Source organism: Priapulus caudatus, unplaced genomic scaffold (assembly GCF_000485595.1).
Source record: "Priapulus caudatus unplaced genomic scaffold, Priapulus_caudatus-5.0.1 Scaffold51, whole genome shotgun sequence".
NCBI classification, from domain to species: domain Eukaryota; kingdom Metazoa; phylum Priapulida; class Priapulimorpha; order Priapulimorphida; family Priapulidae; genus Priapulus; species Priapulus caudatus.
In genome coordinates this window covers 266,028-277,487 of record NW_014577112.1, presented here as the reverse complement: position 1 = coordinate 277,487, position 11,460 = coordinate 266,028, and the positions used below count along the sequence as shown (strand labels likewise).

Below are 11,460 nucleotides of genomic sequence, written 5' to 3'. Positions count from 1 at the left end.
CGAATAATATTTGATCTCAATAGATATTGCGCCTTCCCTCCGGACTATCCATGCGCGAGCCACGGTTTCAGGCGTGCAGGTATGGACTGACGAAAAACTGATAATATAGCTTGCTGATGATGGAAAAGGGTGGGGAGACTGGCAGATAGGCGGCAGGGACGATTAGCTGATTGGCGGAGAAGAGAGAGAGGCCTACGCGAGCGACAAGGGAAGCAAGGGATAAGAAGGGAGGGTCGTGAAGTAGCGGAGTTTTTTGCATCCTACAGGCTAGGGGCGCTCTGCTGAATCATAAACGCAGTTCTACTGATAAGGGAATCTATTACAATTTAAATCTGATTTCTTGAGATACCCCTAAGCTATATTAAATGACATATTCATCACAAAATATAACTGCTTCTCTGGTGAGATATTGCGCATGCGCTTAACAGTACTAACTAGCCAGATTGTGTATTGACTTGGTATACGCGCGGCAGGAGTTCTTACATGCAAGGGTCGTCTCCTATTTCGTAGTGAGGTCTACTGATATGAATGCTATTACATAAATTCTATGCAAGGATAACTATTCTTCATCTTAAACTGCAATAATAGCTTGCAAAATTAATATCTTTCTGCGAGAGATATTGCCGGCGTATATAGCCCGTCGAACCAACGGTTCTTAGGCGTGCAGTATGTGACTGACGAAAAACAGTTAATATAGCTTCGCGCTGAGGATGATTGAGAGGTGGGGAGGGACTGCGGGATGTAGCGGCAGGAAAGATAGCTGAGGCGGAGAAGAGAGGAGGCTAAGCGAGAGACAAGGCAGACAAGAAGATAGACGGAGAAGTAAAAGTAGGGAGTTTGCACCGTACAGGCTAGGGCGCGCTGTGCTAAGCATAAAACGCAGTTCTACTGATAAGGAAATTTTATTACATAGGTTGCTATGCTGATAGATACCCTAAAGCCATATTAAATGACATATTCATCACAAAATATAACTCCTCAGAAAATTGCGCATGTGCTAACATGACTAACATTAGCCAGTGAATTGTGTGTACGACTGGTATACGCACGATGTCCTTACGGTGCAAGGTTGTTCTTCCGTATTTTTTAAGTGAGGCCTGCTGCATGAAAATTTTATCATATCAAATCCATTGCTAGGAATGACCGCTTCTTTATTTTAAATTCATAATTCTTTACAAATATTAATCTTTCTTGAATAGTGCGCCATGCGCGGCATCATTTTTGGCATGCAGTACGACCTAAAATATTCAGTACGTTGAATATATACGATATTGTATATATAATATATATACGAATGTACATATCTACCACAGAATCAATAAGACTACTAGTACGCGCGCACGCTACTAGCCTTAATTCATAATACAAGTCTTGCTTTAAATCCATGTGGCAATGGCCTGTAAGACATGTTGCACACACACTTCGGGCCTTTACTTATTAAATCGTTCACCAGCGTTATTAAGATTTCGTCTAGAGACGGTTGGAAGGCGTAATTTAGCCGGCCTTATATTAATGAGGAGAGGTTACGCGTGGGATCAACAGTTTTTACATCTAACTACTCCGAGTGGGCGCTATTACCTAGATGTAAGCAAGAGATCGTGGTTGTTATCTATTTGCGCAAACAAGCAACCAGGAACTGCGCACGGTTAACTGCTCCAGAACGCAACTCTGTGGCGTGTGGCGTTGTCTCGTCCAGCGGAAAAATGAGTTAGCTACGGCCCTGTTTTGATTAACGACTACTTTTCAAACTGCCGAGTATATATATACAGGTGAGAAAGAATCCTTCAAAACGTAATGCCTTTCGCTTAAACAATTCGGAGCGTTTCACGAAGGAGGTAGTAAGATGAAATAGGGCTGTATTCTTTTTGTCTTAAGGCGTGCATACTCTTCATGATGAATGGAATAGCTTGTTTTCGCCACAACTTGTTGGTGCCCTCCAAGCCTTTTGCTCTCAAACGCTGTCAGCACCAAAGCCAGCAACGTTGATTCCAACCCAGAAACCAATATAAAGGTGATGGCCCTTGAGAAAACGCCATTCTGCCGAAACAATATAAACATTTATTAATAACAAGATAAACAAGTATGGTAGCCACGTAATATAAATTAAAGACAATGCACTAAAAAAACGTGTTGAACTGCCTATAATCGCAATCAGACCACTGGATAATTCATAATAATAATCACATCATAATAATAATAACGACGATAATTCATTATTATTATTTATTATATATTATAACAATAACAATATAAATGCCTTGGTTATATTCGCTGAACACTGACCAACTCTAGGAGTCATGACTGTCTTGGCGAAATCAGGTAAAAGATTAATATATAATGCAAACATGCACACGGATAATTTGTTAGGTGTATTATTTCCAAGTTTGCACTCAATTTCACCCATTTTCATTTATGCCCGCACAAATCACACGCAGTCTCCTACCCACCATCATGGACAAGTTAATATCGAGCACGCTAGTTCTTTCCGGTCACGAGTCATAATATGTGGTAAACCTTCCTCGCGGTCTATTTGCTAGATCTTAAATGCTTCGTGCAGCCTTACTTTGCGGCGGAATGTACTCACGGCTTTGTATCCGTTAAACTTGTAGCACTTCCTTCATGTTACGTGGGGATGTTGGTGAGCAATGTGTAGGGTGCCCCGTTCGCACAGGTGTGAGCAAACAACGATGGCCCGCACACTCTCTTTGACGTCCTATCGTTAGCCAAGGAAAGTGCTTTGATGTCTATTAACACATTCGTTCATACTGTATTGACAAACAACTTGTTTGCTTACTGTTACGTGTACGTTTGTTACGTTTGTCGTCACAGATTCAATTACGATGTACAATCAGGCTAATTATGCTTTAGTTCCTTATTTCTCAAATCTAGTTATTTCATTCGATTAACCTCAATCGCTCTTGGTCACCTTGATTTCGTACGGACATCTGCCGGCCAGGGCTGTGTTCTATGTTAGTGGCTTCGTCGTCCGGAGATCAGCGACTAGAGTGAGGCGTGTCCGCGATGCGGACGAGAGCCAAAACTGACACACAGACCACACCAAAAAAAGCCCTGCCACAGCAATCACAGACTACGATCAGTATTTTTACTTATACAGTTATTCTACAACAAACGTTTAGCAATGAAAAATTTGGGTTTGTTGGTTTTCGACTTCTCGATCAAACAAACACGAACCTCCTAATCGCTGACACGTTTGAATATGTGGACCGAAAAATTTTAAAGCAGACGCTAGCCAATGGCATCGCCCTCTCCAGGTTGCCAACAGGGAGATGCTAGTCTTATCGTTACGAAGTCGCCGGTTGGAATAGTATAGGAGCACTTGACATCTCCGCAAGTACGTAGAAAGATCGAGGCCAGCCTCCGTCAAAGCTCCGTACGTCAAACAGTAAAGTTAATGCAGGCAGAGCGCAGTTCGGTGATGACATTACCATCTGGCAACCTTTTAAGCAAGCGCCAGGAAAACCTTTATTAAACAGACGAGCACGCCACGCGTCCGCGCATCAACACCACCCGCCGCCGCACCCGCCACCGACATCATCACCGCCACGGCCACCCCACCAACAACACTTCATCGCTCGCCCCCACCACCACCAGCACCAGCCAAACCTCCACCAGCGACACCACCACACCGAGGCACCACCACCACCATTCACCACCAACACGCACCACCACCACGACCACATCCACCACGCAAAACATACCAGCACCCACCACACCCCACCACACCGTCCACCAGATACCACCACCATCATCATTCATGATGCACCACCAGCCATCCAACAACACCACACCACTGGGTAGGGATCCCACCCCACACCACCAACCCAAACCCCCACCACCACCACCACACCACCACACCACCACCACCACCCCCCCACCACCACCACCACAACCACAAACCACAACCACAACCACCACACACCACACCACTAAACACCACCCACCAACAACAACGAACAATCACCACCACCATCCACACGCACCACACCACCACCACCACCACCATTACCCACCACCGAACACCACCTACCACCACCACCACCCCACCACCCACACCGACCCACGCTACACACCCACATAACACCACCAACAACGAGACAACTACACCAGCCACCACACACCACCACCACCACCACCAACAACAACAACAACAACAACAACAACAACAACAACAACAACAACAACAAAACGGCCACCGCCACTGCCACTACCACAATACTTTCACAACACCACTATAATTAACAGTAAGAATTAACCAAGTTGCGACGTGACAATGTATACGTGTAGATCAGATAAGGCACACATCAGAGACTCACCGGCATAAGTGAAGCCCACAAGTTTACTCCTCTCTAGCGGTGGTGCCCAGTGCGACCAAACTGCATGCATGGATGGAAACACAACACCCTAACGAAAGAATATTGCGATGTATAAAACGGCGCCATTGCAACCCAGTGATATTTATATATTATATCAAGAGCGTATAAATACCTTCTTTATACGCTCTTGATTATATTTATGTCCCAATAAATACGTCCCATATGGTCGAGATTACTGCCCAGTGTCCGATTGAGGTCCGTGTATATTCTTTGATAAAAAGATTTTACTTGTGTATATCATTTTCAAGAATGAAACTAGGGCGTTATTGCTGACGTTGTTAACGTCGTACGATGTTATTTTATTTTCATTTTCTTCTGAAAGAACCGATTAGTGTAGAGATCTATCACTGGCGTAGTTTTTCATAAATAAATACAAAAAGATACATATTATAATAAAATTTCCGTCGGTCCTTCACTTTTCATAAGTCCTAGGCGGAGTACTCACTATTGGATGATATGGCTTTGTTGTTACTCACCTCACCCAGACCTTGGACGATGCGCAGGAATACCAGCAACATCCAATGCTTACGGGCACCGAGAGGTGTGAGCAACGTGGCAATGGCCGTCAGTAGCATGGCGTAACCGAACACTCGCTTCCCTCCGTAGCGCTCAGAGATCCAGCCGCCGGGAATCTGCGTCACCAGGTAGCCCCAGAAGAACGAACCCAGAATCAAGCCTTGCTGTTGCTTGTCCCACAGGAACGCGCCATCCTAGGGGAGATGCAACGCATGTTACCAATCTATAAAGATCCATTGCGCATCGCCATCAAAGAGCATGGGGGTTCTAGTGGCACCAGATGTTATAAATAATATGTACATATATGAATGAATGAATGAATGAATGAATGAATGCATGCATAAATGAATAAATAAATAATGTAAATGAATAAATGAATGGCATGGCGAATGGTAAGTTCTCGATATAACACATATATACAACGCGCATCACCTCTGACTCTCCTTTGTCGTCTGTTTCTCCATTGGCACATTCGCCATCGTCGATTGGCACATAAAGCGCTGACAGGTTCTCGGAGTGTGAGGCCATGTCGATGGCCGTGTAGTTAACCATGCAGACGAGACCCACGCTGAGGTTGATGCGCAGAGCATACAGGTTGAGAAATCCGAAGAAACCGACGACTGCGAGGATCATGCGCTGAGAACAGCAGAGAGGATCTGCGGCGAATATAGAGATAATAGATATAACCCCCAATGGAGAGAAAGAGAGAGCAGTAGGAGAAAGAGAGAGAGAATGAAGAGAGAGACGAGAGAGAGAAGAGAGAGAAAGAGCGAGCGCGAGAGAGACAGATGGAATTAGGATCTGCGGCGAACATAGAGACGTTTACATGTCGTAAATAGATAAATCACGTAGTATTGATGCATTTTCGCTTTATTATTCAATAACATGAACATACATGCTATCATGAGCATTAATATTATATCAGGAGTGAATAAGAATAGATCTATTACTCCTGATAAAATTCAATTCTACAACATTAAGCTTTGCTTCGCAAGCATCGCATCCCGCGTCCAGACTTCCCACCCTATGCTAATGTAATATGAAAATGGCGCGCACGGCACAGCGTCGGTCGCCGTTAAACTGCCAAGACTATATTTCTTCTTCGGCCGATCTTATACGTTTAAAACTAGCGAAGCTGGACGGACCGACGCGCACGTGTGCATGGTAAAATGCGATCTATAATATTCAGCTTTGCTCCCAGCATCATGCCCTGGGTTCCCACGAATTATAATGTGCATTGCAAATAACGCTCGCACGTCGGTCGCCGTTGCCTCCAAGAAAAATTTTCTTCGGCCCGAAAACATACGTTCAATCTGGAGCCAGGACGGACCCACCGCACGAGTGTATGATAATGATAATTATGTATGATGTGAATGATATGATATACACGAGGAAAGTAACAACGAATGTAGCGCTTATATTATTTACGATAAACGCACGGCGCGCCCTAGAGTCTGTTAATAATTAATCAGGTGCCTTACGAGCTTCAACCTGTTGATCACACCCAACAAAATACAAGTGTCGCGTTGCATGAAGGTACACGCGACGGTGACGTAATAGGTATATACAGCGAAAATAAAGCCACATGTAAAGCGGTTATCACCAAACTAGTTTTCACTTCTTGCTTACATGATATACGCGTATGTCCGCGAATGTGAAAATTTTTCGCGACGTGCATTACGCGCGTACGTGCTTCTCGGCGCTGTGTCATAAATACTGTGTCATAATACTGTGTCATAAATACTGTGTCAGAAATTTACTTTTAGAAAAGCACAGTATCGTGAAAAACAGTTTTGGTTCGATATGGTAGCGTTTCCGCTATAAATCCACTACTGTATATATTTGCGTATTATGTATACGACGCTCTCGCGCCTTCACTGTAGATGGTAAATGACTTCAGGGAGAAATCGCGTCAAAAAACAATATTATGAGTCCTTCACTATGCACGTTACGAGTTTTCGCCGAGACAGAGTCCGCGAGTTTCTACCGTTGTAGGCCTTTTTGCTTCCCGCTATCCTATAGCTACTATAGCGTGAGCGGAAGGGGCTACCCTGGCAGAGTTTTACCAGAGAGTGACCCTATCTGCTTTTCTCGCCGGCTCTTGCAATGGTGCTAAAAATAATAGGCGCTTTAGTAAAGCTCGTATAGGGTCTATGTCCCTGGACCTCTGTTTGACCTGGCTCGTTTAGTCTATTTCTGACTAACCCTAACTACCCTAACCCTAAACCCTATATCTATATTATATATTATTACCTTCGCCAGGGGCTTGACGGGGGTTATGTTTTCACGCGGCGTGTGTTTGAGTGCTGGTTTGTGTGTTGTGGGTTTGTGGGTTTGTTACATGTCATGTTTCAGTTCCACTTCCGCTAGGTGCGCTGGCTGTAGACTTACAAACAGCCAACCACAGCTAAGGGGCAACCACAGTCCTCCCCCACCTGCACGCTCGCACTCAATCCGGATCCAATTAATTATTTAATTAATTAATTAATTAATTAATTTTTCCACTTAATTAATTAATTAATTAATAAAAATTTCACATTGAGAAGATTCAGCTGCCTTGGCGGAGGTCTGTGCTCTCTGAGTGCGTCTAGTAATATATATATATATATATATATATATAATTAGTCAGAAATAGCTAAACGAGCCAGGTCAAACAGAGGTCAGGGGAACATAGACCTTATCTGCCTTAGTAAAGTGTATCTGTAGCGTCTTTACTTTACAGCCGGCCACTTTTTGCAGCACATTCTACAGTCAATACGTGTCTACGCGGGGAAAACGTGTCTAGAGTTTTCATAATGTATTTATAATGTATGTATAATGTAATTGGCCATCTATAGTGCCAGCTATAGTAGGGATCCGGTGTACGGTCGAGTGTTGAATATCAAATGTTTGTTCGTGAGGCCACAAGCACTTGGAGCGTTTCAATAGTAAAATAATGGTAAATAAACACGAAATGTATTTACTACCAAAGTCTTAATGTGTTTCTCTACTCCTTTTCGCCTATAATTGACGATAACTTCCTGTAAATGCCGCTCATATTAGAGTTCGATCTCAATATTCTTGTTGTTTGTGCACAGCGCCGTGCGTGCGGTGTAGGCCTACTTGTTTGTTGTAGAGGAGCATTTGAACGGCATTTACAGGAAATTATCGGCAATAATAGGCGAAAGAGAGTAGAGAAACATCAAGATTTTGGTAGTAAATACATTTTGTGTTTATTTACCTTTTTTTCATTGAAACGCTCCAAGTGCCTGTGCGTGAGGCATTCGATCACATTCATGGATTTTTTCGTTTATTCTCGCTGACGTCATGGATAATCATAGCATATTTTGCAACGTAAACAGCTGATATCGAGTAAATAATAATGAACATAGATCGAGTCAAGTACGCAATAGAATAGAATAGGACATAGCATGAATATGAAATAGTCATACGTACGTAGCGTAAAAGTTCCTCTCCGTCTCCCATCTTTCGTGTTTCGCTTAATACAATCAGGATTTTCTTTCCCTTACAATCTGATACATCTCATATGTAAAAAGTTAGACTCCTGATTTTATTAATATACGTTTCATTCCCTCACAAGGCTCTCATGTATTGGCTTCGTGCCGTAGTATTCGATAACGTCATTAATAAATTACTGCTCCTTGAGGCATGTGTTTTTCTGCCATATGCTATTTCTTTTATAAACGCGCTATACAGCAGTTTACCGTATAGAGAGTGCGAATAGTTGACACTCTCGGCAAAGCTCACTCAAGAGCTGAACAGCTGAAATAAACAGGTGTTCTGTTCTGGTTACTTGTTAAATGATCTACTAATGCTATCGAGGCTAAGCAACTCCAAGGCACCTCGTGGCGACTTTCCGACTAACTTCTCACATCTTACGCCTCTACCTCAACCAAGAGCCATAATAGACCTATAGCAGACACTGTGAGAGCAATGGCAATATGGCCGCCTCTTTGCTGCTGTTTAACCATGCAAGCTTGCCGAAGTTTACTTATTAATTATTGCCGGTACCACTCGTCGCTACCTCTTCCGGACGAAAGCCGAATTGTGTAGACATTTGCAACTATCTTTTGCAACTAATATAGTGGTCATGGCGCAATGTAACGTAGCAGCCTATAAGTTGCGTAAACTACGCGCTTACACCTTATATAATCTAGGCTATAATTCAGTCTAATTAATTGCAAAGAAACAGATTGATATGGAAACCCTGCAGGAATTTAACGGAACCAACTAGCCAAAGAACACTATAGCAGTTTCAGGTCAGGCCAAGTGTATGATAAGGGTAGAATTATGCGGGTTTACCGTTAAGGCAAGCGTGGACATGACGTATCTCGCCGGGTAACTATGATCTTCTCCTTATCATAGCTCTACCCCCCTTACGCCCATATAGGGGGGTATATAGGGGAGGGGGGCACCCTACACCTTGCCCGATCCGAACTCATCAAGCATTCGCCACAACCCCATCGAGAGGGTGTTAACCTCTCGCTCACCACCACAGTGAGTGTGTATATACTTACAGTAGCTGACATTTCCCTCGGCGTCCATGACGGAGCGCGGGCTGTGTATGACCGCAGACGATCTACGGCGTGTTTCGGCTGGTTGTGCGGAGCTTGCAGACGACTCCATATCCGCAGCGCGTGTGCCGAACCCGTTCTCTTTCTCACGTCCTGTTGGCTTCAATTGCTCCACTCACCGTCCACACGCGCACCTCTGTATGCGGTAGTTTTCGCTCGCAATTTCAGCTGAAAAAAAATAGAGAGAGAATTTAAATAATCTGAATTTGGTGTGAAAATGATTGTAGGAAATGTGTATGTTGAGTACGCGTAGCCGGACGCACCGACTAGCGTGAACTCACCCCTAGGCGTATAACATATACGGCGCTGCTTCTGTCCCGTGTAAGTTTACCGTGCACCGACCACACACGCAACGATCTCGCGTCTGAAAAACCAGTAAAATTATACACTTTTATCAGAAATACCACCATCGTGGCAGTCCTAAACAAGTCGCAAAATTGTATAGGTATGTGATAAGGCACCCATCAGAGACTCACCGGCATAAGTGAAGCCCACAAGTTTACTCCTCTCTAGCGGTGGTGCCCAATGCGACCAAATTGTGTGCATGGCTGGGAACACGGCACCCTAGCAACAGAACGACGCCATATGTAACACATGCGTCTTTACAGGCTAGTTATATTCACAATGTTCCTTTATGGATCCATAGTTACATATCATAATAAATAATTATGTATTTTATATTATTATAATTAGGAGTGAATAAAAACGGTTTTTATTTATTCACTCCCTATGTAATTAACTAAACTCTTAATATATCGATAATTCTACACGATCCTATCTTTCCATGAACGGCAGTGCGTACGGCAGACTACATTGCGCACCTCTCCCAGACCTTGCACGATGCGCAGGAATACCAGCAACATCCAATGCTTACGGGCACCGAGAGGTGTGAGCAACGTGGCAATGGCCGTCAGTAGCATGGCGTAACCGAACACTCGCTTCCCTCCGTAGCGCTCAGAGATCCAGCCACCGGGAATCTGCGTCACCAGGTAGCCCCAGAAGAACGAACCCAGAATCAAGCCTTGCTGTTGCTTGTCCCACAGGAACGGGCCATCCTAGGTGAGATGCAACGCATGTTACCAATCTATATAGCGCCAATCGACAATCTATCTCTATAAAATCTGGAAATCTCGTCATGATTCGTCATGCACTGGTGCTAGCGGTTACTAGCGCTTTCGCTCCCACACACCTACATAAATATATTAGCGGGACAAACGGAATGTTCATTTGGAACGCGCATGACCTCTGAGTCTCCTTTGTCTTCTGTTCCTCCACTTCCGCACTTGTCAACGTCAGCTGCTGACGTATGGAAGTCCGACGTATTCCCATTTTGTGAGGCCATGTCGATGGCCGTGTAGTTAACCATGCAGACGAGAGCAACGCTGAGGTTGATGCGCAGAGCATACAGGTTGACAAATCCGAAGAAACCGATGACTGCGAGGATCATGCGCTGAGAACCCCAGAGAGGATCTGCGGCGAATATAGAGATAGCAGATATAAGAAAGAGAGAGATGGAATTAGTTGGGAAAAATTCAGCAATATAAGGAGAAGGTGAGAGAAGAGAGACAACATCGTACCTTAATTATTTTCTCCTCTTCATCTCAATTTATCGATTTGCCCCTCCACTCCTTATTCAAATAACTATGTATGGAGCAATTTATTATATTATTATAATGATATACTGATATCAAACTATTTATTATACCATATGTTAATAAATATTTAATAAAAATATTCCTAAAATTTATTTACAGATATTGTTGCTAATTAGATTATTTATTACTATATCATTATTAATAAATATTTATATATAGCAATTTATTCTAATTTGAGTGAGTTATGTAACGTTCTCTGCTAATATAACAACGCTTGCGTTTTCTATTTCTTTTTTTTGTATATTAATATAATTAATATAGATATTTATTATATATATATAATTATATATATATCATATATATATATATGATATCTATAAA

General features: G+C 43.2%; 2 protein-coding genes across 5 annotated transcripts in view; both read right to left on the bottom strand.

Moving 5' to 3' along the window:
* LOC106820893 (sialin-like) overlaps nt 1-11,460 on the bottom strand; it is a 50,008-nt gene that overhangs the window by 34,262 nt on the left and 4,286 nt on the right. For 3 of the 4 annotated variants that reach the window (XM_014825487.1, XM_014825488.1, XM_014825489.1), the window contains exons 2-5: nt 9,428-9,652; nt 5,343-5,566; nt 4,871-5,104; nt 4,335-4,422 (exon numbers count right to left, since the gene is read on the bottom strand). In XM_014825487.1, the coding sequence (XP_014680973.1) occupies nt 4,335-4,422; nt 4,871-5,104; nt 5,343-5,566; nt 9,428-9,536 (655 nt within the window). In that variant the 5' untranslated portion in view covers nt 9,537-9,652. Of the gene's footprint in view, nt 1-4,334; nt 4,423-4,870; nt 5,105-5,342; nt 5,567-9,427; nt 9,653-9,765; nt 9,849-11,460 lie in introns of all 4 variants that reach the window. The other variant, XM_014825486.1, reaches the window with a different exon arrangement.
* LOC106820870 (sialin-like) overlaps nt 9,600-11,460 on the bottom strand; it is a 2,391-nt gene continuing 530 nt past the window's right edge. The window contains exons 2-5 of the mRNA XM_014825463.1: nt 10,728-10,954; nt 10,306-10,539; nt 9,961-10,048; nt 9,600-9,652 (exon numbers count right to left, since the gene is read on the bottom strand). Of these exons, the coding sequence (XP_014680949.1) occupies nt 9,600-9,652; nt 9,961-10,048; nt 10,306-10,539; nt 10,728-10,931 (579 nt within the window). The 5' untranslated portion in view covers nt 10,932-10,954. The remainder of the gene's footprint in view (nt 9,653-9,960; nt 10,049-10,305; nt 10,540-10,727; nt 10,955-11,460) is intronic.